General features: G+C 39.6%; 1 protein-coding gene across 4 annotated transcripts in view; it reads right to left on the bottom strand.

Moving 5' to 3' along the window:
- Window positions 1-26,925, bottom strand: part of ATP8A1 (ATPase phospholipid transporting 8A1) — a 218,494-nt gene that overhangs the window by 29,417 nt on the left and 162,152 nt on the right. For all 4 annotated transcript variants that reach the window (XM_032496806.1, XM_032496817.1, XM_032496809.1 and 1 more), the window contains 8 exons: window positions 24,649-24,832; window positions 24,448-24,558; window positions 18,053-18,127; window positions 17,826-17,948; window positions 14,321-14,399; window positions 8,370-8,431; window positions 6,094-6,150; window positions 5,110-5,217 (listed from right to left, as the gene is read on the bottom strand). In XM_032496806.1, coding sequence (XP_032352697.1) covers window positions 5,110-5,217; window positions 6,094-6,150; window positions 8,370-8,431; window positions 14,321-14,399; window positions 17,826-17,948; window positions 18,053-18,127; window positions 24,448-24,558; window positions 24,649-24,832 — 799 coding nt within the window. The remainder of the gene's footprint in view (window positions 1-5,109; window positions 5,218-6,093; window positions 6,151-8,369; window positions 8,432-14,320; window positions 14,400-17,825; window positions 17,949-18,052; window positions 18,128-24,447; window positions 24,559-24,648; window positions 24,833-26,925) is intronic.

The raw sequence follows: 26,925 nt of genomic DNA on the forward strand, positions 1-26,925 counted from the left end.
TGCCATTAAGAAGACATGAAAGGCTAGAATATAAAGTCAGGTAGAATTTCTATTAACGTGTTGAGGGAGTCTGGTGGGTATTGAGAAGGAAGAATTAAAAACCCAGGCACTTTTAAAAAGAGATGCGAATGCTAACTTAGGGAAACTGATCAGGGCCCTGGGCATCCCAGGAAATAGCAGATAAATCAGGAAAATCAATGGAATGCAAGGAAAATGGCTGCAAGGAGAAAAGAAAGAGTTTCCATTTTGGAGTAGGGAACTGGCATGGGCCCTGAAGAGAAGGTGTTCAGGTCCTCAGGATGTGAGAACAAGCCAACAGGACACGAGAAGAAAGCCTGGGATGAATTCTCTGGGTCGTTTGCTATTTCTCTGCTTACCACAAAGGTCCCTGATACGGATTTACACAAAGCAAAGAATGCCTGGGATCAGACAGTGCCTCGAGAACACAGCAGGTGCACAGTAAATGCTGTTTCCCTTCCCCCTCCGTCTTGGTGAGCAAGGGTTTTCTTTCCAACACTACTGAGAGAAATGGCTGTCTTCAGATGGGGGCTGCAAAGATGAATCTAGAACATAAATTGGAAATAACTATAAAGTCCTGATCTATGTATGGATACGCATCCAAGCTGAATATAGACGCAGGAGACCAGTTCCTGTAAGCTGCCTAATTTGTGTAAAATTTGCACCCTGAGAGCCTGTTAACTGGAGCAGAAGAGTCTGTGCCCTCCAGCCTTGACGATGTTCCTTGGGAGAGAACACCGTGAAGGGAAGCCTGCAGGGAAACTGAATCTTAGGAGTTGGAAGGCAATGTCGCAGGTGTAGCCGAGTGAGGCTCTGCTAAGTACCACTAGTGGCTGATACTGGGGTTGGTTGAGTGAGACCAGCATCCTGCACTGCTGCTGGAAATCATTACTTCGTGGAAATCTCTAGATGTTAGGGAGACGTTCTTATCTGAGCTGAAATCTGCCTCTCTTTTACCTCTGCTCCACTGTTTCTCATTTGTTTGTTCAAAACAAACAAGCAAGGAAAGAAATTTACTTAACGATCATTTATTTGACACTCACTTAGGGGGCACTAGATGCCCGACACCGCTATATCTGAGTGAGTCAGTAAAGAGATGAAGGGCAGGGCACCCCTGAGGAGGAGGGAGTGCAAGCACCTGGCTCGTGGCTCAGGCGCGGAGGATGGACTGAGGAAGGACAAGACCTTGAAATGTCCACAGAGAGAAGAAACGTGGAGGAGGCAGTGCTGTCAGGAAAACAGAGATTCCCTCATCTACACAAATCCCCGAACACCTGCAAGGAGGGTTAGTCCCTTCGGACGTCTAATTTTCAGGTGCCACCTCAGGTTCCTCTGGATAACTATGACCAGAGGAGCAGGTAGGGCAGGGTTTAAGGTAGCTGACCAGACAGCTCAGTCAAATCCTACCTCTGCCACTCAGCATATCAGTGGGGTAACAGATGAGTACTTAATTTCTCTGTGCCTCTGTCCCCTCATCTGTGAAATGGGCACGGTAACAAGTTTGCTGGGGGGGATCCAGTGAGTTGAGGACAAGCATGGCCTGACGACGGTCACGGCCAACACGATGGCGTCCGCCTTGACTGCTTCTCCTCTCACTCCTCGCATCCAGTCTGTCAGCAGATCCTATTGGCTCCACCTTCAAACTGGATTCAGACTCTGACCACTCTCACCACTGCTGCCCTCCTGGCCCAAGTCACCGCCACCTCTGGCCTGGGTTATTGCAATAATCTCCACAGTGTCTCATAACACGGCAGTTAGAATCCTGCTGCAGGAAACCTAAGTCAGATCACGACACCTGTCTCTCAAGCCCCTCCAATGCTCTTTGTCTCTCCGTGAGTAAAAGGCACATGGCTCTGTGGGAAACACGGAGGAGATCCTGAGTCTCAGAGATCCTGACTCCCCTGGCCTGCTGTGTCTGTCTCTACAGCACTTACATTCGGCCATATATTTAACCCAATTGTTCTATTTGTCTGTCTCTTCCCAGTAGGAAAGTTGAGAAGGGCATGGGTTTTTGTATATTTTATTTGCAAATGAATCCACAGTGTCTAGAACAGTGTCTGACCCACAGAAGAATCTCAACAGCTGCCGAATCGCCTGGATGAATGCAGAGGAAGCACTTAAAGTGCTCGGTATACCCTAGTGTTTCTGGAGCTGTTCTTCCCAGATCTTGGCTGTCTTTCTGAGGAGCCTCTCTACGGTGTCAACGCCCTTTGAAACCACACAGTACTCCACCCTCCAAACATCACCTGATCCGGGACAGGGCAGGGGGCGTGGAACGGGGCTGCTGTTTCGGGCTGCCCACCCCACCTCTGCTGATGCTGGACTGTCCTGGAGGCACTCACTATGCCTTCAGACAACCCAAACACACATTTAATTATTTAGTTTTGGAAGGAACGTCTGCCGCATCAGTACAGAAAAGAACTGGAGTCTAGTCCTCGGATCGGACACTTACGACCCAGTTGGTGGTGGCGACAGAAGGTTACCTTTGTACCACACCAGGACTCCTCAGGGAGAGCGTTATGTTCTTCGGGTGCCCTGGGCTGTGTTTCATTGTACGGATGACAAAGAACAGGTCAAGTCAGGGAACGCTGATATCCGTACTTATCCTGGTGTTACCTACAGCACTGTATTGCTACATGTAGTGTATAGTAATACATATTATAATAGTGTATTGCTATGAAAGTTAACAGATGAACGAGTAAATTATATTCAAGATAGCTGGCCAATTACATCTCTATGTCTGACTTATACAGATGTAACTACTAGCACAGAAATGTGTCTGGCTATATTCTTGATTGAAATATAGAATTTTAAGATTAAAAAATGTAAATATAAGGGTAGTTACTTCTTTCTGAAATTAACTAGACTGTAATAGAGCTAGTGACTACTGAGTATTGCTGCAACATTCTTAGGGACCCACTGCTTAGTGCCCAAGAAACAGTCAGTGTAGACTCTCCCTCCTTGAGAATCTGAGTGGCATTCTTGTTGTCCTTCTGTTTTGGAGCCGTCATGAGGCTCAGTTACACACACTTGCACACCAAAGTGCTTTGCAAGCACTAAGTACTACACAAGTTTAAAGTATTATTCTTTTCTTTGAATACATTAAACAGTTTACATTTTGGACAAGCTAGTCGAGCCTACAGCTGCATTAATCCATTCTTCCTATTTTCAGCGAAGCACCAGCTATTTAAACATTACATTCAAAGTATCAGCAGAAATAAAACAACAAGGAAAAGAATCCCTGTTAGCACGTCCCGGTGTACGTGAAGTGAGCAGAGACGTGATGGGGTACTGACATTCATTTCACTTTGAATTAAACACAGCATCACCGCAAATCTCAGGAGATAGATATTATGTTTTGTGTTTGGGTAATACCAGGAATTCTACAGGCAAGGGGAGAATTCTGTTTGGTTGGCTAAAAGCCAGTCAAACTTCACACTTGTCCTAGAAGTAGGTGGTCAAAAACTCTGTTCTTGTCTTCAAAGCGATCGGCTACAGCTGCTTAAACGTTCTCAATTTCAAAACCCTTTGTGTCATTCATTTTGAAGATAAAACATTCATACATGAGATAAATTGAGGTCTAATGAAAAAGATGTTACGTTAGAATTGACCTTGGGGAAAAGCACGTCCAATCGGACAGCGCACATCAAATAAAAATGAAGGACAGGACTGGACTTTCCAAGTGGCATCAGCAGACGTATACAGTCTTTGATTTCATTTTATTGGGAAAAAAGGACTCAAACCAAGGGAAGGAGGAGATGGAGTCAGCTTTCTCTCTGTTCTCCTCAAAACACATGCTGTAAATTTTCTCGAGTTCACAGTACATGTTTCAAAAGAAGCCTTCACTTCGGGTGGAAGGAAGTACACACTCCTTGATATGTCTGGTTTTGCTGTAATAGTATATAATGCCTTTCTCTAATAAATTTAACCACAGATTTTTTTTAATGTGTCTGCATTCTGCTAATTTATAAAAAGCAGGATGCTGTCAGATAAAATTTCAGGAAAATGATCTATAAACCAGACTGTCAAAAGTGAAAGGTACTCAGGCAGTAAGTACTTAGGGAAACAAATACATGGAACCCCTGGAAAGGGTTCCTATGACTGCGGGAAAACAACGTTCTGTAACGGGGCTCATGTTACCTTGATTTGCTAGTTACTGTGAGGTCACAGGAAATTCTGAAATGTTTTCCACATTTTCTTTTATACATTTTATGTCAAATTTCCTGCAATTGAAATAAAAAACCCTCCTACTGCTGGAATCTCTTCTGAACGAAAGGAGATCTTGTGACACTCCCCTACGAACACCTAATAACTCAGTTCTTACCAGTGTAACAAGAAACTGAAAGACAGAACTGAAAGTGGACCACGATAGGCTGAAATGTCAGCTGTCCCAACCCTTTCAGAATGAAAACCAAATTGATGTCATGAGGACAACTCTAAAAGTGCATTTAATCTAGTCACAGTAGCCTTTTCTTTAGAATCAGAGATAAGAGAAGAAATGACAGATGGTTCTGAAGGCATAAGCTCACAGTTTCCCCAAATCTCTTATGCAAAATGCATTTGTGGATTTATGGTCAAATTAAAATGGCATCCTTCAGATGGATATCCCTTTTTTAAAAAAAATTTTTTCCCTTTTTCAGTTTTATTATGTAGAATTATTATAGTTCGACTGCACATACACATTATATTGCATGTACATACATACATACAGTATACTGTAATTTTTTTGAGTTTACATATATGCACTATTGCTTCTAAGAACAGATTAGATCTTTAGCTTTTTAAACTTACATAGTTATCAAAGAAATAAAGCCAACTACAAAGTAAGATGGCTATTCTTAACATGAGTTAAGCTCCTGACAACCCTGTTTTCTTATCCCAGCTATGCTTATGAAAGGAAAAGTCAGATTTAAGTAAAATGTCCAAATTTAAAATATTCTCTAAACTTTTATCATTCAACTTTGGACTAAAAACAGCTTTCTAAATTGTCAAATACTATTTTACTATAAACCCAGGCTTCAGCCATGAAGGCTCGCTGATGAATACCAGTGTTTCGGGTTGGTTCGATCGTGAGCGATTAGCATACATTACCTCTCCTGACATATCGGGGGCCATTGGAACAGCAGGCCACAGAGATGAGTAGATTCCAAAAAACACCACCCAGAGTGCGATGCTGCCCCAGATCGCGATGTGGCTGAACTGAGAAGCAAGGACATTCGAGTCAAAGGACCTCCAGGTGGACGAAGGACCCCCACGCTGACGGAGCTTCCACACACCCCCTTGCTGATTTTTACCACCTCCATAAAATATTATCCCTGGGGATTTCTAAATAACTGAGTGTGTTTTAACTGGGTCTTTCATTAAATGCTAACGTCTTCCACCGCAGCTATAACGCTTGTGGTGCTGGCATTTAGAACTGCTCCTCTACTTCCTTTGGTGGGTCTCATCTTGTACCTTTTTCATCCCTAACCATCTTTAAGCCGCCTTAATTTTGGCTCTGTATGCTCGCACTGAAAGATGCTAAGACACTCGTGGGACTACTAATCTGCACCAATGACTGTCAAGTCCAAATTTCGTCTGTCGAGTCTCCCTTGAGTATCTGCTTTTTTCTTGTTTCCTGGGTCTCGCTACTTGGATGTGAATATACTGCAGGATGAACGTATCCAGAAAGGAACTTGTTTTATTCAGACTGGATATTTAAAATGTCTGAGGACAAATTTTTTGCTAATATTATTGTTCTTGAAAATTACTTTCCAGTGGGTTTTCTGCTAGTCTTGTCACACATTCTATTAAGAAAAGACTCCTCGTCAGTAAGCTGCAAGCCCCCCCGCCCAGGGGTGTCCACAATGTACAGTAATACCTTCAGGGCTCCGGGAAGTCTTGTGGTAAATAAACTTCCTTAAATTGGTTTTACTCAGAGTTTCTAAACTAAAATCCCCAGTTCTCCCTGCTCCATGCCTGACCCCACAATTAACCCCACAATTAACCACAATTCTGACCCATGAAGTTAGGATGAAAAAAAAACAACAAAAAGTAAATGTGACATTTCTTGGTTGTGACTAAGGAAATTCTTACCCACGTCCAATACGATGTCTCCAATCCAGCTTTCAAACACACAGTTATCACCACAAACTAAAACAGAAGAGAAATATTATTTTATTTCATAAATACCATAGCTCATCAAATGGGAATGGTAGCTTATTCACAGCTCGACTTGTACACCCAACAAGCAAAGAAACAAGTGTGTTAGCTGCGGGGCTGGACGCTGCGACCACGACCAGCCAGCACCGCCCAGCGGAGGTGCCACCGTCCCGTCTCCCGTCCCTGCCTCCTCCTCACCGTCACTGCCCTGCAGCCCCTCCACAAGACTCCCGAGCGTGGGCCTGCCTACCTCTTGTACAATTCATGAATAGCGACAGAGAATCGTCTGCAGTAACTTGGGTTTTCAGCCTGGCTTTAATTTTATTTCACATCATCTGTAATACTTGGGGCCTCCACTTTCTAAATTTTAGAGATGAGCTGTAAAAGTAATATAACTGGGTGTTTAGAAACCTGAGCACTTACTCTGTAACCTTACTTACTTGAAACCCCGCGGAGTAGAATGTAAGAGCCGGTTACACCTCCCTGATGACACACCCACGGTCACTGGTGCCTGTGCTACTAATTCTAACGGAGGGGACTGGGGTTTAATGAACTGCCCCGTGTTTTCCAGAGGATGGCATGGCGGTTAAGTGGAGTCAGGCTATACGTGCTCAAGACTCCCAACGTCTATCAGCTGTTCTGCTAAGGAACAAGGCGAGTTACCTGGCCTGTCCGTGTCTTAGTCCCCTCATCTGCAAGCTGGGCTGGACAAAGCCTCCCTACTTTACAGGGGTGTGAGTATAAAACACCAAGAGCAGTGCTTAGCGCTGTAGAATTACCTGTTATTATCTATTTATCATCAGTAAGGAAACTTTATGTACTGTTAGTCTTCAAAGGAATTCAGGGCACTTTCGGTAGTTTGCTGGGATGGCCGGGCGATGCTCGCCGAGCACTGATGGTCAGTGAGCACTTCAAGTGCGTGGTACTACTTCTGGGCCCTGTAAGGGTGTGTATGTACGTGGTATCCGATGCTTCACAGTGAGGTCACAGGGTCAGGACAAAGAGAAGCACTTGGGCTTCCTCAGCAGGAGAGCTAATAGCAATTAAGGATTAATGTCTGTAGAAATAAAACTCTTACTAAAATTTATGTATTATTTAACTTAAGCTATATAAGAAATTCTAAAATGAGAGAAAATATTATGCAAAATGTAAGAAACACTTCCTTGTAAGACTTGGATACTTGAAAGTGTCCCTCAGAGACATCTATGGCACATACTCTGATTAATTTCTAACCTTACTCCAACTCTCAAGTATTTACTGATTTCTGTTTTGCACTCACATTGTATGAGAATAAATGACTGGCCCCAGATATGTTTTTCCTTTTTTTTTTTTTTTTTACTACTTCAGTGGACTGATGTCAATGGAAAGGAGACCCCAGATTTGCCAGAACTTTAATTCCTCTGCTACTTAATGGTCTAAACTTCCTATCATTCAGTTATTTAAACATCATATTGTAGTTTGATGGCCACCTAGTACTTAGGACAGCACGCTGCCCCACTGAGGGCCAAGAAGGGAGACCAGGAGCAGAGAGGAAAGGTCACTGGCCAGAGAATTCAGAGTTGAAGGTTACAGTTAACTTTCACTGGAGACTGACTGTGCGACCCTGGGCATTAGCATCCAGGTGGTGCTTTTGATGTTTGAGGAAAAATGGTTCTAGAACATTTTTTATTTGCTCTTTAATGGCAGAGATAGGCTCACACTCATCTGCACATCCTCCATAAGCGTTTGACATAGTGACTTAACACACTGGGGGCCATGCCTTGCGCGAGTTAAAGGTCCCCAAAGAGTAGAGGTCTCTGTCCCACTTCCGTGATCATGAGACTCTGGAATAATTCCTGGTTAAACACCCAACTAGCATGGTAATATCTGCCATAAATTCAAGAAAGTAAGACAGTATTAATAAGGGCAGTAAAATAAAACTGAGGGAAAAGGGACAAGAAAGAGAAAAAAGAGAACGTGAGGGGACAAGAGTAAAGAAGGAAGACTGAAAATAAGAGCAACCCGAGGCCTATAAAGTCGGTGAGCCTACATGACATTTTTATAACCTAATATGAAATAATCTAACAGTCAAAATATCTCATTTCATTTTTAAAGGGAAGTGTAAACAACCCTTAAATCCAGAGATGCACATATTTAAATGTGAAAATAAAATAAGCACGTATGAACGAATTCGACTTTATACACAAATGAGGCGAACGTCCTGCACTCACAGTGTAAACAAAGTTGCCCAACAGCAGGTAATCGGAGGTTCTCCCGTTCCCGAACACAGTACCTGCGTGAAAAGAAGAGAGGCTCGTTAGAGAAGAAAATAAATGAGGTCCTTTCAGAATCCTTTCAAAGATAAATCCACTGAAAAGTGCTGAACACAGAAGGAGAACAAGAACCAATGGCCACACAGGGAGCCAGAACTGAGGCTACTTTAAACACTGGATGAGGCCTTGTAAAGTTGCCATTAACACGGGTAAAACATCGTAACAAATGAAAATCAGATTTCTAGTAGCCAACGTGAAGAAGGAAACTGGACCTGTTAACCAATTTTCAAGGTTCATTAGATTTAAAAAAAAAAAATCAAATGAATCGTTCCAGTAAAGCTTCATGCTGTGGGCAGTCAGACAGGAGAAGGCATTCTGAACCCTTCTTACTAAAGCACTTGGTTAACAGCATAGACGGGGTTTTAGGGAGCCTTCTTACTGTCTCTCAGTAAAGTCTGTTGGCATTGGCTGAAAGGGATTCCAAAAAGCAACCTACAGAGGGCAGGGGAGCACCAATTTAATCCCAGGCATACGGCGCTTTGAGGATCCGGCTGAATTTAGGGGCTTACCTAAAGGTATTTTGTTATTCCAACAGTGACTAACAAACATGGCTTCAGATGAAGGGAGTGGTACTAACAAACAAAAATCACTATTACTGATTAAAAAAAAAATCAAACAAAAATAAAAATACTAATTTAATCATCGGTACCGTTGAAAAATTAAAAACCCATGGTATGTGTCATGCAGGGTTTTACTGAGGCACATATTTGACAATATTTATTCAGTCTAATACGTAAGGACCAAGCATGTTAGAGTCGACTATGTGGGGAGGCAGGCAGAGTGGTGCTGGAATGAGGGAGAAAGATGAGTCCGGTGGGCTCTGGAGAGACAGACCAGGCTAGGGTCCGTTACAGGCTGCGTCATCTTGGGTTATTTGTCATCAGTCTCCATGGAATTCAGTTCCTTCACTTAAAAGATTGAGTGAAACTATCTACCCTGGAGGGGTTCGGAGGTTAAAGTGAGCTAAATATATAAAGCGCCCAGCCAGGCTCCAGAGTGTGACCCTTCCCTCTCGAAGGCTTTCAGAATAGCCTAGTAGAAACCTAGGGTATTCCATGATGGAAGACATAGTTTCTGATGTGCTAACATGTCCTGTGGGGATGTGGTGGACAAACGCAGATGTCTGCAATTAATCCGCAAACTTCTGTAGACCCAAATTAACAAACTCAAATCTACAAAATAACTGAAGGTATCTTGTGATTACTTCTGAACTTCCATGCTTCTGCTATGAGGCACATTGGTTAGGTCCTTTGATCAACATAAGCGAGTTATCCAACATAATCACAGTCCGGTCCAACTAGACCTTCTCGTCACCACTGGGTTGTCACAAGGGAGCTGGAGTATCATTTCAAAATTGAATTGAGGAAAAAAGTTAAAAGCTGTTGTTGAATTTGTCAGGTTTAGCATTTGGATGGTTCAGGTAAATTATTCGTGCTAACACTTTCTGTTCTCCGGACCCCTTAACACTCTTAAAGCTTATTAGGAATCTCCCAGAGCTTTTGTTTATGTGGTTTATAACTATCGATAATTACCAAATTAGAAATTAAGACAGAAATTTAAAAAATACGTATTGATTTATCTAAACATAACAGGAATAATCCCAATATATGTAATATAAACAGATTTTACGAAACAACTATTCTCTCAAACAAAAAAAATTAGTGAGAAAATCAGCACTGTTTTACATTTTTTTTTATCATCTCTTTAATGTCTAGGTTAACAGAGCTGGATTCTCGTATTGTTTTGGTTGACATATACGAGGGAAATCCAACTTCACAGAGAGATGGGAGTTATAAAGGAGAGACGTATTTTGATAACCTTTTCTAATACCCACGGCTACTCTTTGAGACAACATCAAAACTCAACAAGTGGTCTCTTAATGAGGTAGAGACAGTTTCCTAAAGCTTAGTTTCACTGTGGAACCTGAAACTGTTTTGGTGGTGAGCACACTGCTGTGCAGACAGAAGAAGAAACACACTGTTGTACACACAGAACTTACATAATACTATAAACTAATGTTACAATAAAAAAAAAGAAAAAAAAAATCCATTGGTCCAGTTTGCCCTTTGAATGGATCTTTTCTGGAACCTCACAAAAGCAGCTGGGTCATCTCACAGCTCACAGCCCACAGCTCACAGCTCACAACAATCCCCAGACACTCCGCCTTGACACAGCGGCTGCGCCGTGGAAGGCAGCCGGAGCGCTCTGTGCATACTTTCCGTTTTGTGACACAGAATATTAATAAACTGTGTATCAAGTTTCAGGATTTAATAACAGTATGAGGTTTACAGCTTCTTCAAGGGCATTCTTAAGTGAAATGGCTTTTCTGGGTTGTTTTTTCCATGTGAGTCCGTGGCAGTGAAGACTACAATGACTTCTGGTACAACTACACCACTGTTTGTGTCCAGGTACCAGCAATTTTACCCACTGTTGCTCTTGCAATAGCAGTGAAAAAGGTAAGTAATGTCTTGAAAATACAAAAAATTTGAAACTGAAAATTTGAACTCACTCATGGATCTTCCTTTAGAAGGTTTTGGGTATTTCCCTGGTGTCTACAGACCATACTTTGAGAAAGGCTGAAGCAACTGAATACGTGAATATTTAGCTCTAAATTATATAGCTGTTTCTATTTCTTCTGCACCCCATCCTTTCCAAAGCTAGAAAAAACAAACAAACAAAAACAACAAAAACACAAAAAGAAAAAAAAAACAAATCCCCTCCTAATTTAAAAACAAAAACAAGGCAAAAAACATCAGAATGTTGAGATGCAGTTTATGTGCTATGTCATTTATCTCCTAAGATGAGAAAGCATGCATTCTTGGGACTTGGCTAGAAGTGGGTCCCGCAGGCAGAACCCCTCGTGAGCAGCCTCTGCTGAGGCCGATGGCTTTGGCAGCCCCCCAGACAAATGCAAAGGGAGACCTAGGATCTGGTCTTAAGGGGCTGGAATTACTTGGGAGTTCCTTTCAAACCCTGTTACTGCTGAAGTGTTTTGATCGGTAGGGCGTTTTAGATGCTGTTCAGTTTGAGCTCCTTTTGACAGTAAGTTCCTTTTTTTTTCTAATTTATAATACTAGAATAACAGTTTCCTAGATGGCCATGCCTGGTCTTCCATACAAATATACTGATTTTGTGTTAGGAAAATAAACTCCCTGGAGTACTTATCTAATGGGTCCTGTATTGTACCCTGGATTTCAACACCCCATGGCTCCCCAAAGTGGAAGCAATCCAAATGTCCTTCAGTGGATAAAAGGATAAACAAAATATGGTCTATCCATACAATGAAATATTATTCACCTGTAAAAAGGAAGGAAGTACTGATTCATGCTGCAACAGGGATGAACTATGGTCATGTGTCATGATTCCATTTATATGAAATGTCCAGAACAGGCAAACCTGAGACAAAAATCAGTGGCTGCTGGAGACTGGGGGGTGGGGGTGAGGGGAAACGAGGAGGGACTGCTTTAGGGGATGGGGTGATGACAATGTTCTGGCATTAGAGAGTGGGGACACTTGCACAATTCTGTGAATCTACTAGAAACCACTGAATTGTATAATTTAAAAGGGTGAATTTTATGGTATGTAAATTTTATCTAAAAAAAAAAAATTCCCACTGTGATTCTCCTGGCCTACTGGGTCAATATCTTATATTTAGATTTTCTTACCACATGTATTTCCCTGCCGTAGAAAATGAGAAGCAGTCACTGTTGTACTGGCAGAGCCGTTAATAAAGGAAGGAGAGGAATCCCTGATGAGAACATGAAACTGCTGCCTTCCCTGTAACACTCTCTACCCCCACTCATGCCACCTGCCCTCATTAACTCAGCCACGGTGGCCTGGGCGCCTCCAGGGAGCCAGGCCCTGCTCTAGGCACTGCGAAAACAACAGTGAACTAAATGGACAGTTCCCTGCCCTTCTGGAGCTTTGATTCTAACAGAGGAGAATGACAATAAAAAAAAAATAAGCAAATATGTCACAGCCTGATAGTCATGCACCATGAGTAAGACACAGGAGGACAGGGGGAGAGTGGCAGGAGCAGTGGCGGTGGGGCTGGTGGTTCTTTAGGGTTGAGTGATCTGGGAGGGCCTCTTCCAGCACAGAGCACAGATCCCAGGGCCAGGGCAGAAGGGAGAGAGCCAGCTGGAACAGCAGGTGAAGAGTGAGGAATAGCACGATGCCTGTGGGCTGGAGCTGGGTGTGGGGGAAAGCTCGGAGGGTGACAGTGATGGGGAGGAAGGATTGGTGGGGTTGGCCAAGGCTGGGGCTGTAGATTTCATTCTAAATGTGATAGAACATTGGGTGCATGTATTTTTTTGAATTAAGGTTCCCTCTGAATATATGCCCAGGAGTGGGATTGCTGGATCATATGGTAAGTTGATTTTTAGTCTTTTGAGGAATCTCCAATGTTCATAGCAGCACTATTTACAACAGCTAAGATATGGAAACAATCTAAATGTCTATTGACAGATGACTGGATAAAGAAGCTGTAGTGCATTTATACAATGGAATACTACTCAGCCATAAAAAAGAATAAAATAATGCCATTTGCAGCAACATGGATGGACCTGGAAATTGTCATACTAAGTGAAGGAAGCCAGAAAGAGAAAGAAAAATACCATATGATATCACTTATATGTGGAATATAAAAAAAAGACGAACTTATTTACAAAACAGAAACAGACTCACAGACATAGAAAACAAACGTATGGTTACCAGTGGGGAAGAAGGTGGGAAGGGATAAATTGGGAATTTTGAAATCTGCAGATACTAACTACTATATATAAAATAGATAAACAATCAGTTTATACTGTATAGCACAGGGAACTATATTCAATACCTTATAGTAACTTATGGTGAAAAAATATGAAAACAAATACTTGTATGTTCATGTATGACTGAAGCACTGGGCTGTACACCAGAAATTGACACAGCACTGTAAACTGACTACACTTCAGTAAAAATATATATATTAAAAAATGGGACAGAGTCTGTGGAGTTTTGAGGAGAGAGGCACTGGGTCTGATTTCTGTTTTCCAGGGATCCCTGTGGCCGCCTGTAGTGAACCGACTATAGGTGGGAGGAAGAGAAGACACTCCACTCCCTCGGCCGGCATTAACTCACAGTCCACGGGGACACTGGCACCGCTAAATGATGCACAGATGCTCGGGAGGAGCACACGTCGTGTGTCAAGTACATAGTCTGGGAGCTGAACGGTCAGCCATCGTCCACGGGATCTCAGGGCAAGGACTGCTCCGGACACGGCAGCACCAGCTTCAGCATCCCAGGGATCTCTTTTCTAACGTGGCTCCTTAACATTTTTATGTGCATAGGAAATTTACCATGATCCTCTCTCTCACAACTAACACAATAACCTCACTGCCTCAGAGCAAGCAGAGAAAAAGATCACCCTTCAAGATGCACATAAAAACATATTAAAAATCTCATTCAAAACACCGGCCCAAGGACGTACACTGGAAAATACTAGCGTGCCTGATTAAGTTCAGTATAACGAGTTGGTACAAGCCTCACAGGAGTAATAAAGAGACTAAATAAAATATTAGCACTATTGTCTTCAGCAGAGGGGAAAAAAGAGCCCTAAAATTAAGCTCTCTGCATATTTGGAAAACATGAGAAGTAGGGAAGAAAGGCTTTGCATATATTAAATCACTATGCTCCCAAAGGAACAGTAAAAATCTGTAAAGTGTGTACAACTTCTAGACGCATGTATTTTAGGTTAAGGAAAATACCATAAAAAGAAACATTGCTATCATTTTTAACGCATATTGACAATGTTATTTTTCTAAAAAAGTAAAAAGTCATCTCTTAGCATTCAAATCCTTTCTACTTACCATACTGAAGGGCTTTTAGTGGAAACCAAAACAGAATAACGGAGTGGAAGAGGCCATTTAAACAATGAACCCAGAAAACCTGAGGGAAAACAAAAATCCATGAGAACCATTTGCGATAAACTAGCTCTGTGAACCCTGACCTTTCTTTTTATCTGTGAGCTAGATTCACAAAACGTGTTTCTGTCGGGCCACCACTGTGAATTAAAAGAACTGACAGACACTTTCTGCCTCTTAGACCTTCATGGGTCATTTATTTATTTTTATGTTTCTCAAATGTTTTTTCAGCCTCACTGAAATTTTTCTACTTTTTAAAAACCAAGTATTAAAAGTTTAAATTCCTGCCTGAAAAAGAAAATAAAATTTAAGATAACTGCAGATCCTTAAATTCTTTAAGTGGGACTATCTTCATAATTCCAGAAGAGAACAGACTTTTGAAAAAGACTATGATTTGGTGAAATCCCTATTTTCTCTTTTTCAGGCAAATAAAAGTGTAAACATTTTAATGGTAAGGATATAATGCATTCTCTCTCCATACACACACACACACACACACACACAACCATAAATTGCAAGTATAACATTTAAATCGTATTAATTCCTTAAAGCAAAGCATTTTCACTAGGGCCGAAGATGTAAGAGACTTTCACAATTTTTAAACACCTGTCAACATCAAACTTCATTCAATTATAACATCATTTAATAGTAATTACTTTCTCTATTGTATTTTAAGAACAAGGAAGCAAGTATCACTGGTCCTTTCTTCGTAACATGGATGTGAAAGATTAAGTTACAGAAAAACCATTAAGAACTCTTACGACCCTTTGAACGGTTGCAGTTTTGTCATTTAAAAGTGCCTCTTGCAAACAAAACTTATGCTAAATAAAATTGGCATGTATTAATAGTTTTAAGCTGTTCAAACAACAGAAATTAAGTTGCCTGCCTCCCAACATTTTCCACTGTGATCTCAACCTCCTTTGTTAGTTCACCCAACCACACTGGATTGTATGATCCAATTTACGCTCCAATACATTACACATTTGAACTTGTGTTACTCATTAACCTTTGTCTCTTCTCCTCACTATGTCATTACCGCAAGTTTTTATTTGACAGAAAGCACAGGTGGGTGCAAGAAAAATTAGTTCTACTTTTCCATTTTCCTGACCGATACTTATTGTCACATGCTAATCCTTTAACCCCTGTCACGACCTCAGAACCTCCGACCCTTTTTACCATAACAAACGTAATCATCATCATTCAGGGCAACGATGCTTCCACGCTGGGGACCCACAGCCACTGCTGTGTATACAACTCTGCATTTTGTAACCATTTGTCCCTGAATTTTAAAACGTTTATATGGGACTTATTCAAAGAATTTTTCACTGAAATCATTAGAAAAACCCATAACCCTATAAAAATTGTTGGCATCTTGTGCATCTATAAATACTTAAAATGCATACAGGAGTTATATAATCTCTTCGGGTTGATCTGATGACTTCTCGAAATGCATGGGCTTTGCAGACAATGAAACACTTTGTGTACAACAAAAGAACAGCAAAAATGCAAGGGATGATGCTCACACGTTAAAACTATACACTACCTGCTGCACCTTTTTCTCTGGCCACAAAACTGTTTCCATGGTGCCATGTGCAAAGGGCATGAAACGGTTTGACTTCCCAGGAGTGGTTTTGGGTCATCCTGTGAGGATCACTTTATGTTTCTAAGCAAGAGTACCACGGCCAACTTAGGGGCTGGGACATAACTCCTGAGAGAACACTGTGGAGCCGGAGCTGCGGCAGATGGGGAAGGGTGGTGGAGGCTGATGCGAGGGTCTCGGTCGAGGAGGTTTACTGTTAGTGTGCCTGGAACTTTCTTAGTCTCGGATCACATTTTCAAGGAAACAAGAGCTCACGGTCTATTCTATCTGCCCTGATTGTGGCTTTCCACCATGTGAAAATATTCACCACAGGTAATGAAAAACATTACAGCAAGGCAGTGGAGTTTAACACAAACTGGATATCAAAAATAAATTGGATAATGATCAATAATGGAAAGATCTCTTAAGAATATTAGTATGATTTCATAGTAGTTAATGACATAATAAATAATAGACTACAAAACCTATTAACTAAAAAAAAGGCTCAAAATGAATAACTGAACTAAAAGAAGAAAAAATTATAAGATAATAAACTAAAGTGGGAATAAAAGAAAAGAAGACTAAAAAAAAATTCTGAAAAAAATCCAAAAATAAAACATTTAAAAATAAAAGCAGACACTGCATATTATAAATAGCAACAGTTTTAAGGGACCACTAAAAATATCCATTAGAACCAACGATGTAAGTCAAAGAATCTTAGTTTTTTAAAAAAAATTTAACCAAATTCAGTAATTTAAAACCACGCCCTCAAGTTGTATGCATATGCACACCTGGACATATTCGCGCAGGACATTCATGAAGACCTAGTCTCAGAAGATGAATAACATCCTGGTGATAAACTTCACACCGTCATTTACTGTGCGAGGGTGGAGGCACTGACACACCTGTTTCACTTTACTCTCTCGGTAGACTGAGAACAAATGTCCATTTGAGAGTTTTATGAATTAATAAATGTTTAAAATATCCTATATTCACTTCCTAAATTCAAAACACTGAAGTTAGGTTAATCTAATTATTAGTAACATGCTAATAAATATGCACTAAATATACAATGGGAAAAAATTCTCTGAAGGCGTATTTGATGCTTTTATGATAGTTTTGAAATGGCATCCACCTTGACTGTTATAAAATTAAAAATTTTTTTTCCCTCACTGACACTGGATAGAAACCTGAATTACTAACAAACACCAGTGGAAAACTAGAATAAATAATTGCAGTAAAATAAACTATACAGGAAATGAGATATTTTTGTCGCTGGGATGAGTACGTACCCTGGATCACAAAGGTGACATTAGCCCATAGTTTGCTATGAAGGATATAAACCCAGAATATGATTTTGGGTAAAATGTTGGCTATTTTATCTTACATTAAATTTTATAGCTTGGAAATACTGAAGTATTAAGGTTAAATAAGTTATCTACCAGAGACTATATTTTTAATGCCCAAAGCAATTTAATATTCGAATGGGGACAAAGTCATTTCACAAAACCAAAAATCAGTAAAGAGTGATATATCATCCTCACTATTTCATACTTGTAAATACAGTCCTTGTCAGTCCTGGATGAGTGAGCACCTTCCTACAACACTGCGAAGACAGAAAGTCAGAGGGCCAAGGGGATACCCCCATCTGCCTGCCAGATCCAGTTTACTGCTGCCTGGCAAACCCCAGTGAACTGTGGTTACATTTTAAATTTACAGCAAAACAAAACACCTCTTCAGTCATATCAGAATCTTAAGCAAATCTGACTTGCCATGGTCGGGACCCTGGAGTTGTTTCCTTGGCTGTGGAAGACCAGGTGGCCCAAACGATCGGAGAAGAAAAGCAAGTCCCACCAGGGCACTGAGTCCTACCTTGGTGTTGAAGTCCAGGGCGTTCTGAGACGTTTTGTATAATTCAGGATATTTCAACATATTCTCTTTTCTGCATGACCTCTCAAATATTCCCAGAGTTAAGGGCGGCATTGCTGTAAACATCTAAAGTGCACAAACTAGTCATTTCACCAGCCAGCCAAACACAGGGTGAACTTTTATCTCAAAGTATTCCAAGGAACAGGAATAATCAGAAGGCCTAAACTTACCACGTTATAAAGACCTATGCACCATCTCTCAAAGAGGATCTGTCCAGAAAAGCCATTAACAAAGGCAAACCAGATCTGGGAAGAAAACAACCCCAAGACCCTCAAATTAGAACACAAAACCATAAACGCATTTCTTAGAATCTGCGGTAAACTCAACCACTGCATAACAGCGTCATTAACACAGCAGTTTCATGACTCTCTTGAAAATGGCATTTCTTTGCTTCACTTTTTAATTTGAAGGGATGCTTTCATAAGGTCTTTGCTATTTAAGTCAGAATTGGTTCTACTTGTTGAATCAAAAAAGAACTATATCTATAGGCAATCAGATTTTTAAAAAGTTAGACAAAACTGTGTTTCCTAAAAGGTATTTTAGGGAACGTATTTTATGCCATTAAATTTTTAGAGCTTTAATTCCCTTTTAAAATATCTACCTTCCGATAGATAAAGATTATTGTTATTTTTATTATAATATAAAATATGTCTATTTTTAAAAATTAAATAATTTCCTATAATAGTCCCATCACCATTTGTTTTCTTCCGTGTTGGTTGTATTCATATAGTTCATTTATATATGTTCATAAATCTGTCCTCTGGAAACTAGTATGTAGTGTCATGTTCTGCTCCTCTCCTTCTTAACATTATATAATAGGCATTTTCTTATGTTGTTACATATCCTTTTAAATGATGTTAATGAATGTATATCCCCTACAGTGTGGCTATACCTATTTTTGGATATTTAGCTTGCTTTCAGTTTTTGCTATTATACGTAATTCCGAACTGAATATTCCTGCACAGAAATCCTACATATCTCTATTTCCTTAGGATTAATTCTTTTTTAATAAAAATAGCTTTATTGAGATAAAACTGATATACAAAAAAGACATACATTTACTGTATACATTTTGGTGAGTTTGGACATGTGTGTACATTCATGAAATTGTCACCTAATCAAGGAAACATACATAGCCACCACCTCCAAAAATTTTCTTGTGTCCTTTTTCTTCTTTTAGGATGAATTCTTAGAAGTAGAATTAATGGGTCAAAGTACATAAGCTTTTAAAAAAATAGTTCTTGATAATGATAGCCATCATAATGCAAAATTTGAATTTATATATTAAAAAATAGTTTTGTAACTTAAATTTATGCTTCAATTAAAAACAAATCTTTAATAGAGCATCATGTTCTTATATATTCTGCAGATAGCTTAAAACAGAAAGCTAACTTTTGATAAAAATTAAAGGGCAATATAGAGAACCTTTCTCCAACATGTTTAAGACAAATGGAAAATTAAAGTGAATATTAGTAAATCAATAATCCCCACATTATTATTTGTTTTAAAAATGCAGACCTAAAATGTAATTAAAAATCAAGTTGATCTGGAAGAGTAAAATGTCTGGCCCAACAATGAAATCATATAAACACAAACACAAAACCAAAACATAACAACAGCAACAAAAAAAACCCCTTAGGGGACAGCAGCCTTGAGGAGCCGGTCAAGTGAATTTCTGAATTGGAGTCGCAGGGACTTTGCTACACTTCACGTTTCATTTAACCTCATTATGGAAGCATGAATTGCTACAAATTCACCATTTATCAATATGTACCCAGGCCGGCCTCCCTATGAACAGTTTCTGCACCCACACTGATCTTTTTCCTTTTTATGGTGGAAAGGAATGACTGAGCATAGATAAAAATGAATGTCTGCTTCATGAGATGGAAAAGAAAACAAAGTAGCAATAGCACATGAAAAGTAAGCCCAAATTGTGTTAAGGTTGTAACAGACATTAGCAACAACAAGAACAAAAGCATAAACATGGGAGGCAAATCTGAAATTCTTACTTGCTCTGCTACATATATTTACAGGAATAAAACCTGACCATGTACCCTCAGTTAAGAGCCAGATCGTTCGTTGCTATATGCAAATTTAGCATCTTCATGTGATGTTAAATTTACTCCTTGGGATGGTGCTGCTGACTCAAAACTTTTTTTTCAAAGCGTAAGTAGACACAAATTGACAAGACTGACTTTAATGCTCCCTATTGTGTTTTCACAGTTGGCTTTTCTGAGATGTGGATTATGTAAATACATATTTGTGATCCTCTGGATGATGCCAGTGTTCTCCCTGAAGGCGACTGTGGTCTATTGTAGTATTACACACCAAGAAGCCAGTTCAGATTTCTTAGGGTATGATGGTAATATCTGGAATTTTTAAACATGAACTTTCAATTATGGCTTTAGTAGTCTATGAAGATACATATAATCTTCATTGGTCTGAAGAAAGCTGAAGCTGCTTGCATACCAAATTTGTTTAACAGACATGATTTGGCTTCAAGGTTATAGTTATAAGTGCATTTGCAATCACCAGTACTGGATAATATGAGAAATTCACGTTAATGAATTTCTGTGTGAATAAACATCTGTAAATGAATGGTCTCCTAGCTTCCCTGTACACAACATTCAGTGCTGGTTAAAATACCAGCTTGAAATTTAGGATCACTCAGATCACTGGATATTTACATAAAGTTTCCAGTTCAAAATAACTTGCAAATAAACCAACATGTTTGCAGTTAAACTTTATTTTAAAATGTACCAGTTAACTGCTTTGGGAGACAAATGCGGAAAATTTTAAGTGGAAAACCATTAACACATTTTTATCTTTTTATTTTTCCTACTGAAACATGTGAACATGTTTTTAGAAGGCCTCTTGCTGTATTTAAAAAAAAACTTAATATTCTAATTTCTTTTATTAAAAAAGGAGAAATAACTAGATAGGAATTGATCCTTGCAAGATAGTATCCTCTATCTTTGTACAAATATTTTGGCATTCAAGTTTACATCATTTAAAGGAAAAAAGTTTTTATGGTGAAGAAGTCTACTAGAAGGCTGATTTCAAGTCAGTCTGAGATTTGTAGTTGAAAGCTGTATTAGAAATGTATTCCATACTAAATAAAATGCCACCTAAATTACTATAAACACATCAAAGTCCCTCCTTTGACTCAATAAAACCAATGACGTGGAAAGAAAACATCAGCCCCTCTGGGAAGTTACCTACATTATTTAAATTCACAGGAAGTCCATATCCCAGCACAATTCTCTGGGAAAGTATCACCTCATTGACTTTAATCAAAGCTTCCGGAAATTAGAAATACTCTGTTGCTTTGGGATCTTCCTGGAAAACCTGGATGCGACTAACTGCTTGAAATAAAAGGTCTTATTTTGCTAGGAAGGAGTCAGATGTTCCAGAGAAATGGGGAAAAAACAAAACGAAACAAAATCCCAAGTCTTTAGAAAATGCCAGTAATTTCAGTGAACACCTAGAGCTGCTGCTGGGCGGCCCCCACAAGTAAGTGCTTTACCCTGCCACCTGCCAAATCTGTATTTATTTGTTTGGCTGTAATTTACGGCAATGCAGTAGCTAGCTCGTGATATCCCTGGCAGGACAGCAATGGGAAAAGCAGTTTTTGCAGATAACCTATAAAACCATTAGTGTCCCATGCTATTCCTTTATTAGCAAAGAAACTTTGGACCTGCTTCTCCTGGTTTTATTTTCTAGCTTCCATGCCCCAGCAGAGGCGTGGCAGTTAAAGCTTCACAGACATTTCCCTGATGGAGCATTTCTGCATATTAAACAGCAGCTTACAAACAGTCAGTGAGTCCTCTGCTCCCACGCCTGATCAGCACAAAAAACTGAAAGGAGAGGTTCGAGACTGGCAGTTGTCCCTCACTAGAGACATTCAATGATGTGTTTTCTGTCTATTCATCCACAGTATTGACATGAGCCATTAACATCTGCAGAACTTGTTTTAGCTGGCAAAAGTTGGGTATCTGGGAATTGATTTAAAAGGTCAATTCGTTTCCAAGATAGTTGAATTATATTCAAAATACATTAACATAAACTGCTAAAAGAAAAATAACTTAAGAATGAGATTTCCAGTAAAGTTTAGGACGTACTTCCTTTTCAACATGTAAAGAATTTGATCAGTGTTAAATATCTCTCAAAGAGGCTTTAAATTCAAAGCCAAGTGAAATTCAGGGCTAATCAACCACAAATCGCATAACTCTGGGTTTGAAACAGAGCGTACAGATTTCGTTTTTCATTTGAGTTTAATATATTTTATTTCTCCCATTAGTGTGTAATTTTGACCACTTCGTCGTTGGTTGTCAAATAATATAGATTTAAAAAGTGGCAAGTTGAGTAGTCTTATTTCATTCTGAACAATTAAATTTTTGTAAGCAGATTTATTACTGCCAGTGGCTTTAAACTCCTGCTACTTTCAAAAGTGTATGTAAAAAAACTGTATAAATTGATATTCTTTTGAATGTCAATGTTTTGGGATGAGAAGAAAATGCAACTACAAAAGTTAGAACTATAGAGAGGATTGGGTATCAAAAATAATTATTTTAGAAAAGAATCACAAATTTATATAAAAGAGTTCTTTTTTTAATCTTATAAGCTTTTCTGGAAGTGCATTTTGCTTCAAAACACAGACTATTCCAGACCAAACTTAGTAATGAACAATAAGTAAATTCATAGATTATCCTGTTTATGTTCCAAGTTCTTGATTATTTTACCTAATGGGTTGCAATCTAATGACAGCTTTTTAGTGACTGATAAATAACCTGCCTGCATGCTTCAAACCTAAGTTTTCCCTTTACTAGTCTGATGCATAAAAAGAACTACGCTAAGTCAACATTTTGATAAGGAGATAAACATTCTGACAGGCATAAAGACCAGCTGAAGCAAACATACAGCAGCTACAACTAATTCATCAACAGGGGTAAGGGGGAATCTACTGAGTTTTTTGGTTTAAAGTGTTACTTCTGTGGTGTAAAATATGGGGTATTATTTCCACCTGGCAAATGGTTAGGTTCTGTCTTTCCTGATCGATGGGCAGAAACAGTGAACAGAGTCGAGGGCAAGGTGGCATAAGCAAACATCTGTAAGGGAGCCTGGAGCAGATTTACGAGGGCATAGGCAGCTCCTCTGACAGGAGTGGAAGATAGAGGGATTTCTTAAGAAGCTATGGAGGGGGCAGGGTATAGCTCAAGTGGCAGAGCGCATGCCTAGCATGCAACAAGGTCCTGGGTTCAAACCCCGGTCCCTCCTCTAAACAAATAAGTAAACCTAGTTACCTATAACCTCCCTGACCCCCACCACCACACACACAAAAAGAAAAAAAATGCTTTGTGAAGCCTCAAGAGGAGCAAGGAATAAGCATTACAAATATTGTTTCTGATGATAAAATGGTAAAAAAAAAAAAAAAAGTAACTTGCGTACCACACCCTGAATCTGCTTATTCATCTATTAGTGTCGTGCTATCCACGGTGGTAGCCACTGGCTACGCGGCTCCCTGAACACTTGAAATGTGATTAGTCCAAACTGAGATATACTCTAAGTGTAAAATACACACCAGATTTTGAACATTTAGTGTGAAGGAAAAAAGTGAGATACTGTATTAATAATATATGCTGAAATGATAATATTGAATATATCCAGTTAATTGAAAGATAATTAAAACATTTATTTAGGCTTTAATTTTTTTTACTTGTTCACATGGCTCCTAGAAAATGTGCATTCACACATGCAGCTTGTTTTATGTTTCTGTTGGCAAGCTCCAACAGAACCTTGCTTGATTTACTTTATAGCTGCTGAACTAAGCCTGGGGCCTGGCATCCAGCAGGTACTGTAAAAATGTTCGCAGAACAAAATGCATCCTCTTAGAAGCGATATTCCTGACCCAGGTTATGTTTTCATGTTAAATGATGTCATATTTGCTACATGAAAAGGAATATAGAAATTTCTTGTTATCCAGACACAGGAAGTGAGTCTTCTAATTTTTAGACAAATTCCTCATTGTCTGGACTCAACTTACCAAACTCAGAAACCAAAACAAGGGATCCTTGTATATAATTATCTAAGTTTGAACTACGAGAAGGCTAAGAACTGCAAGGTGGCCAATACCAGCAAAGCCACCCGTGCCTCCTACCAGATTAGATCCCCTGGTAGAGCTGACATCCCCAGTTTTCTGTCCACTGTCCCTTCCTTTTCTTTTTAAACACCGTCTTCCTTGTTTGCATCCCGAAACAGCGTATCGTTTTCTCTCATGTTTTTGAGCTTTATAAAAAAATGCTATAGAGTTTGCAGTCTTTTAAAACCTGAACACATTAGTTTATGACCAATTGTAATTCAACATTTCTAACCAAAGCTGTAGCATGTTTTTAGTCAGAATTTAAACCTTGTTCTCCATGGCTGACAAACGTGTTGTTTTAACAGATTAAGAAGTTAGAAAAAGTGGGCAAATATAGGATTAATTACAATGATGAGAAAATGTCCTCACCAAGAGAATTCTCACGTACATGCGCAGATGACAAGGATTTTAAACGGAACGTGTTACCTCGATGATGTAGAGGACGATGTTCTTGTAGAAGCAGTACAAAATGCACTTGGAGACTCTGTTATAGTTCCAGGCACCATGAACCATCAATAAATTCTTCAAATACTTGAACTAAAATGAGAGTGGGAAAAAATTAGTATTTTCCTCTTCAGAGGGCAGCTGCGCGGGACGAACGGTGTGTCCCGCGGGGCGACGAGGTACCTGCGCTATGGAGTAATCGGAGGAATTAGCCGCCTGAAGGCCTTCGTTGCCGCTGATCCCAACCCCCACGTGTGCCGTCTGGATCATGCTGACGTCATTTGCTCCATCCCCGATGGCAAGGGTTATGACTTTAACTTGTTTTTTAACCATCTCAACGACTTCAGATTTTTGAAGTGGAGAAACCCTTTAGATAAAAAAAAAAAAAAAAAAAAAAAAAAAAAAAAAAAATTAATTAACTTCGTTTTCTGAAAAAGAATTTTGAGATGTTATAGTCCTGAAGGATAAAAGCAGCAGAAGAGGCAAATGACTAGGTCTCTGAAGAATCATCATGGAAAAGCCCTAGGTTTACAAATGTTTAGCTCTCTGTGAGCCTGGCTGGCCACTTTTAGGGAAAAAATAAGGCCCTGGGAGCAAACCTCTAGGTGAGAGAAACTACAATGCCTTGCTAAGCATCAGTGTACCAGAATGCTTGCAGACATTTGTTAAAAAATGACATCTGAGTTCAGAAATTCCATTACTTCCTAACAAATAACATCAGAATGTCTAATTCCTCATTTTTGACTGAAAAAGAAAGCCAGAAAGGCTGTTGAGTGGTGTCCAAATACCAACTAAACCCTACACTACACGTGGAAAATAAAAGTTTCGAGCCTCTGCAAGCTGACTTTAGATGATGGACTATACATTTAGAACGACTTAAACCTTTACTTGAATTAACAGTAGGGAACTGGCTAACTTCTCAACCTGTCCTCAGGCACCCTGGTGAATCAACCAGAGTCAATACCAAGCACTTGATTGCAAAGCTCATGTGCCTCAGTCTTCTTCCAAAGCTACTGACAATGGCCAAGTAGAATCAAGCAACCTTTAACAGAAAGGCAGGTCAGGAACAGGGAACACGAGCATTCACACTAAAATCGTATTTGGTGTTACCTTTGGAGCAACTTATCACAGACTTTTAAAAGCCGTTTAAGAAATAAACCCCATGACAATCACAGAAGAGCTCCATGACAGAAAACATCAGTGTGATTGACTTATACTGTCCACATGGTCTTGGTGATTAAAGAGAAAGAAAGGAAAACTGAACAGTGAACTGGCTCAGTAAACTATTAAGTAAACTGAGAAACACGTAATATATACAGTGTTAGTGGACAATAGAAACAACTCAGAGCTAAACTCTTTATCAAGGTTAAGTGCAGTACATACCTGCAGGAACATGATTAATTATTTATTATTTGGGGTGGGAGTGGGTATAGCTCAGTGGTAGAGTGCATGCCCAGCATGCATGTGGTCCTGGGTTCAAGCCCCAGTACCTCCATTAAAAAGAAATAAATTAACATAATCACCTACCCCTCTCCCTGCAAAAAAGCAGTATCTCTAGCAAACTCCAAAAACTTATTTGGAGAGGGGATAGCTCAGTGGTAGAGCATGTACTTGGCATGCACGAGATTCTGCATTCAATCCCCAGGACCTTCATTTAAAAAATAAATAAATAAACCTAACCCCCCACAAGTAATCCCCTCCCCCCAAAAAAACAACAAATAACAAATATCATTTGTTATTCTACTTAGAAATGGAGATCATGACTCTGCAAGACTCAATACATCTTTGCATGTTTCCCTGATTATTCCCTTAGGAAAAATTCCTCGCAGTTGATATTGTGCATAAACATGTGCTTTCAGGAGGTCCAGCTGCCCTTCTCAAAGGCTTTAGCCAAGAACAGATCCGGTCTTTATTTCAAGTTTGAGATTCACTGCGTTAGGCTCTGAGTTGATGCAGAGTGAACCAGTCTCCTCATCTTCGTATTCCTAGTGCTGATCCAGAATAGGTACTCAATAAACGGCTGCTGCATGAAAGAATTATTTTTAATTCTTTCTTTGGATTTCCTTTCGGAGTCTGGTGATAGCACCAAGTGACAACTGTGACACAGGAAGGGAATGGATAAATGTCAGGCCATGAATGGGCTTTTCCACTGTGAGCCCTCATTTTTCTTCAAAGCAATTTTCAATTCATTTTCACATTTTATTTAATTTTTTTTAACAGGCTAATATAAATTGGTAAGCCCACTGGCTCTAGGCCAATGTTTTCAACATGGACTACGGCTGACATTTAGTAAATGTCAAAAAAGAATGCTCACCTAGAAATGATCTAAAAAGAAAATGGGAAATGGGCATGAAAAGAGAAAAGCATTTGAAAACATTGATCAAATTCCCTTTACAATTTAACAGGCTCACGACGTACATCCATTGTGAAGTCACACCATGGAATCAATGGAGCCTTGAA

Source organism: Camelus ferus, chromosome 2, assembly GCF_009834535.1.
Source record: "Camelus ferus isolate YT-003-E chromosome 2, BCGSAC_Cfer_1.0, whole genome shotgun sequence".
NCBI classification, from domain to species: domain Eukaryota; kingdom Metazoa; phylum Chordata; class Mammalia; order Artiodactyla; family Camelidae; genus Camelus; species Camelus ferus.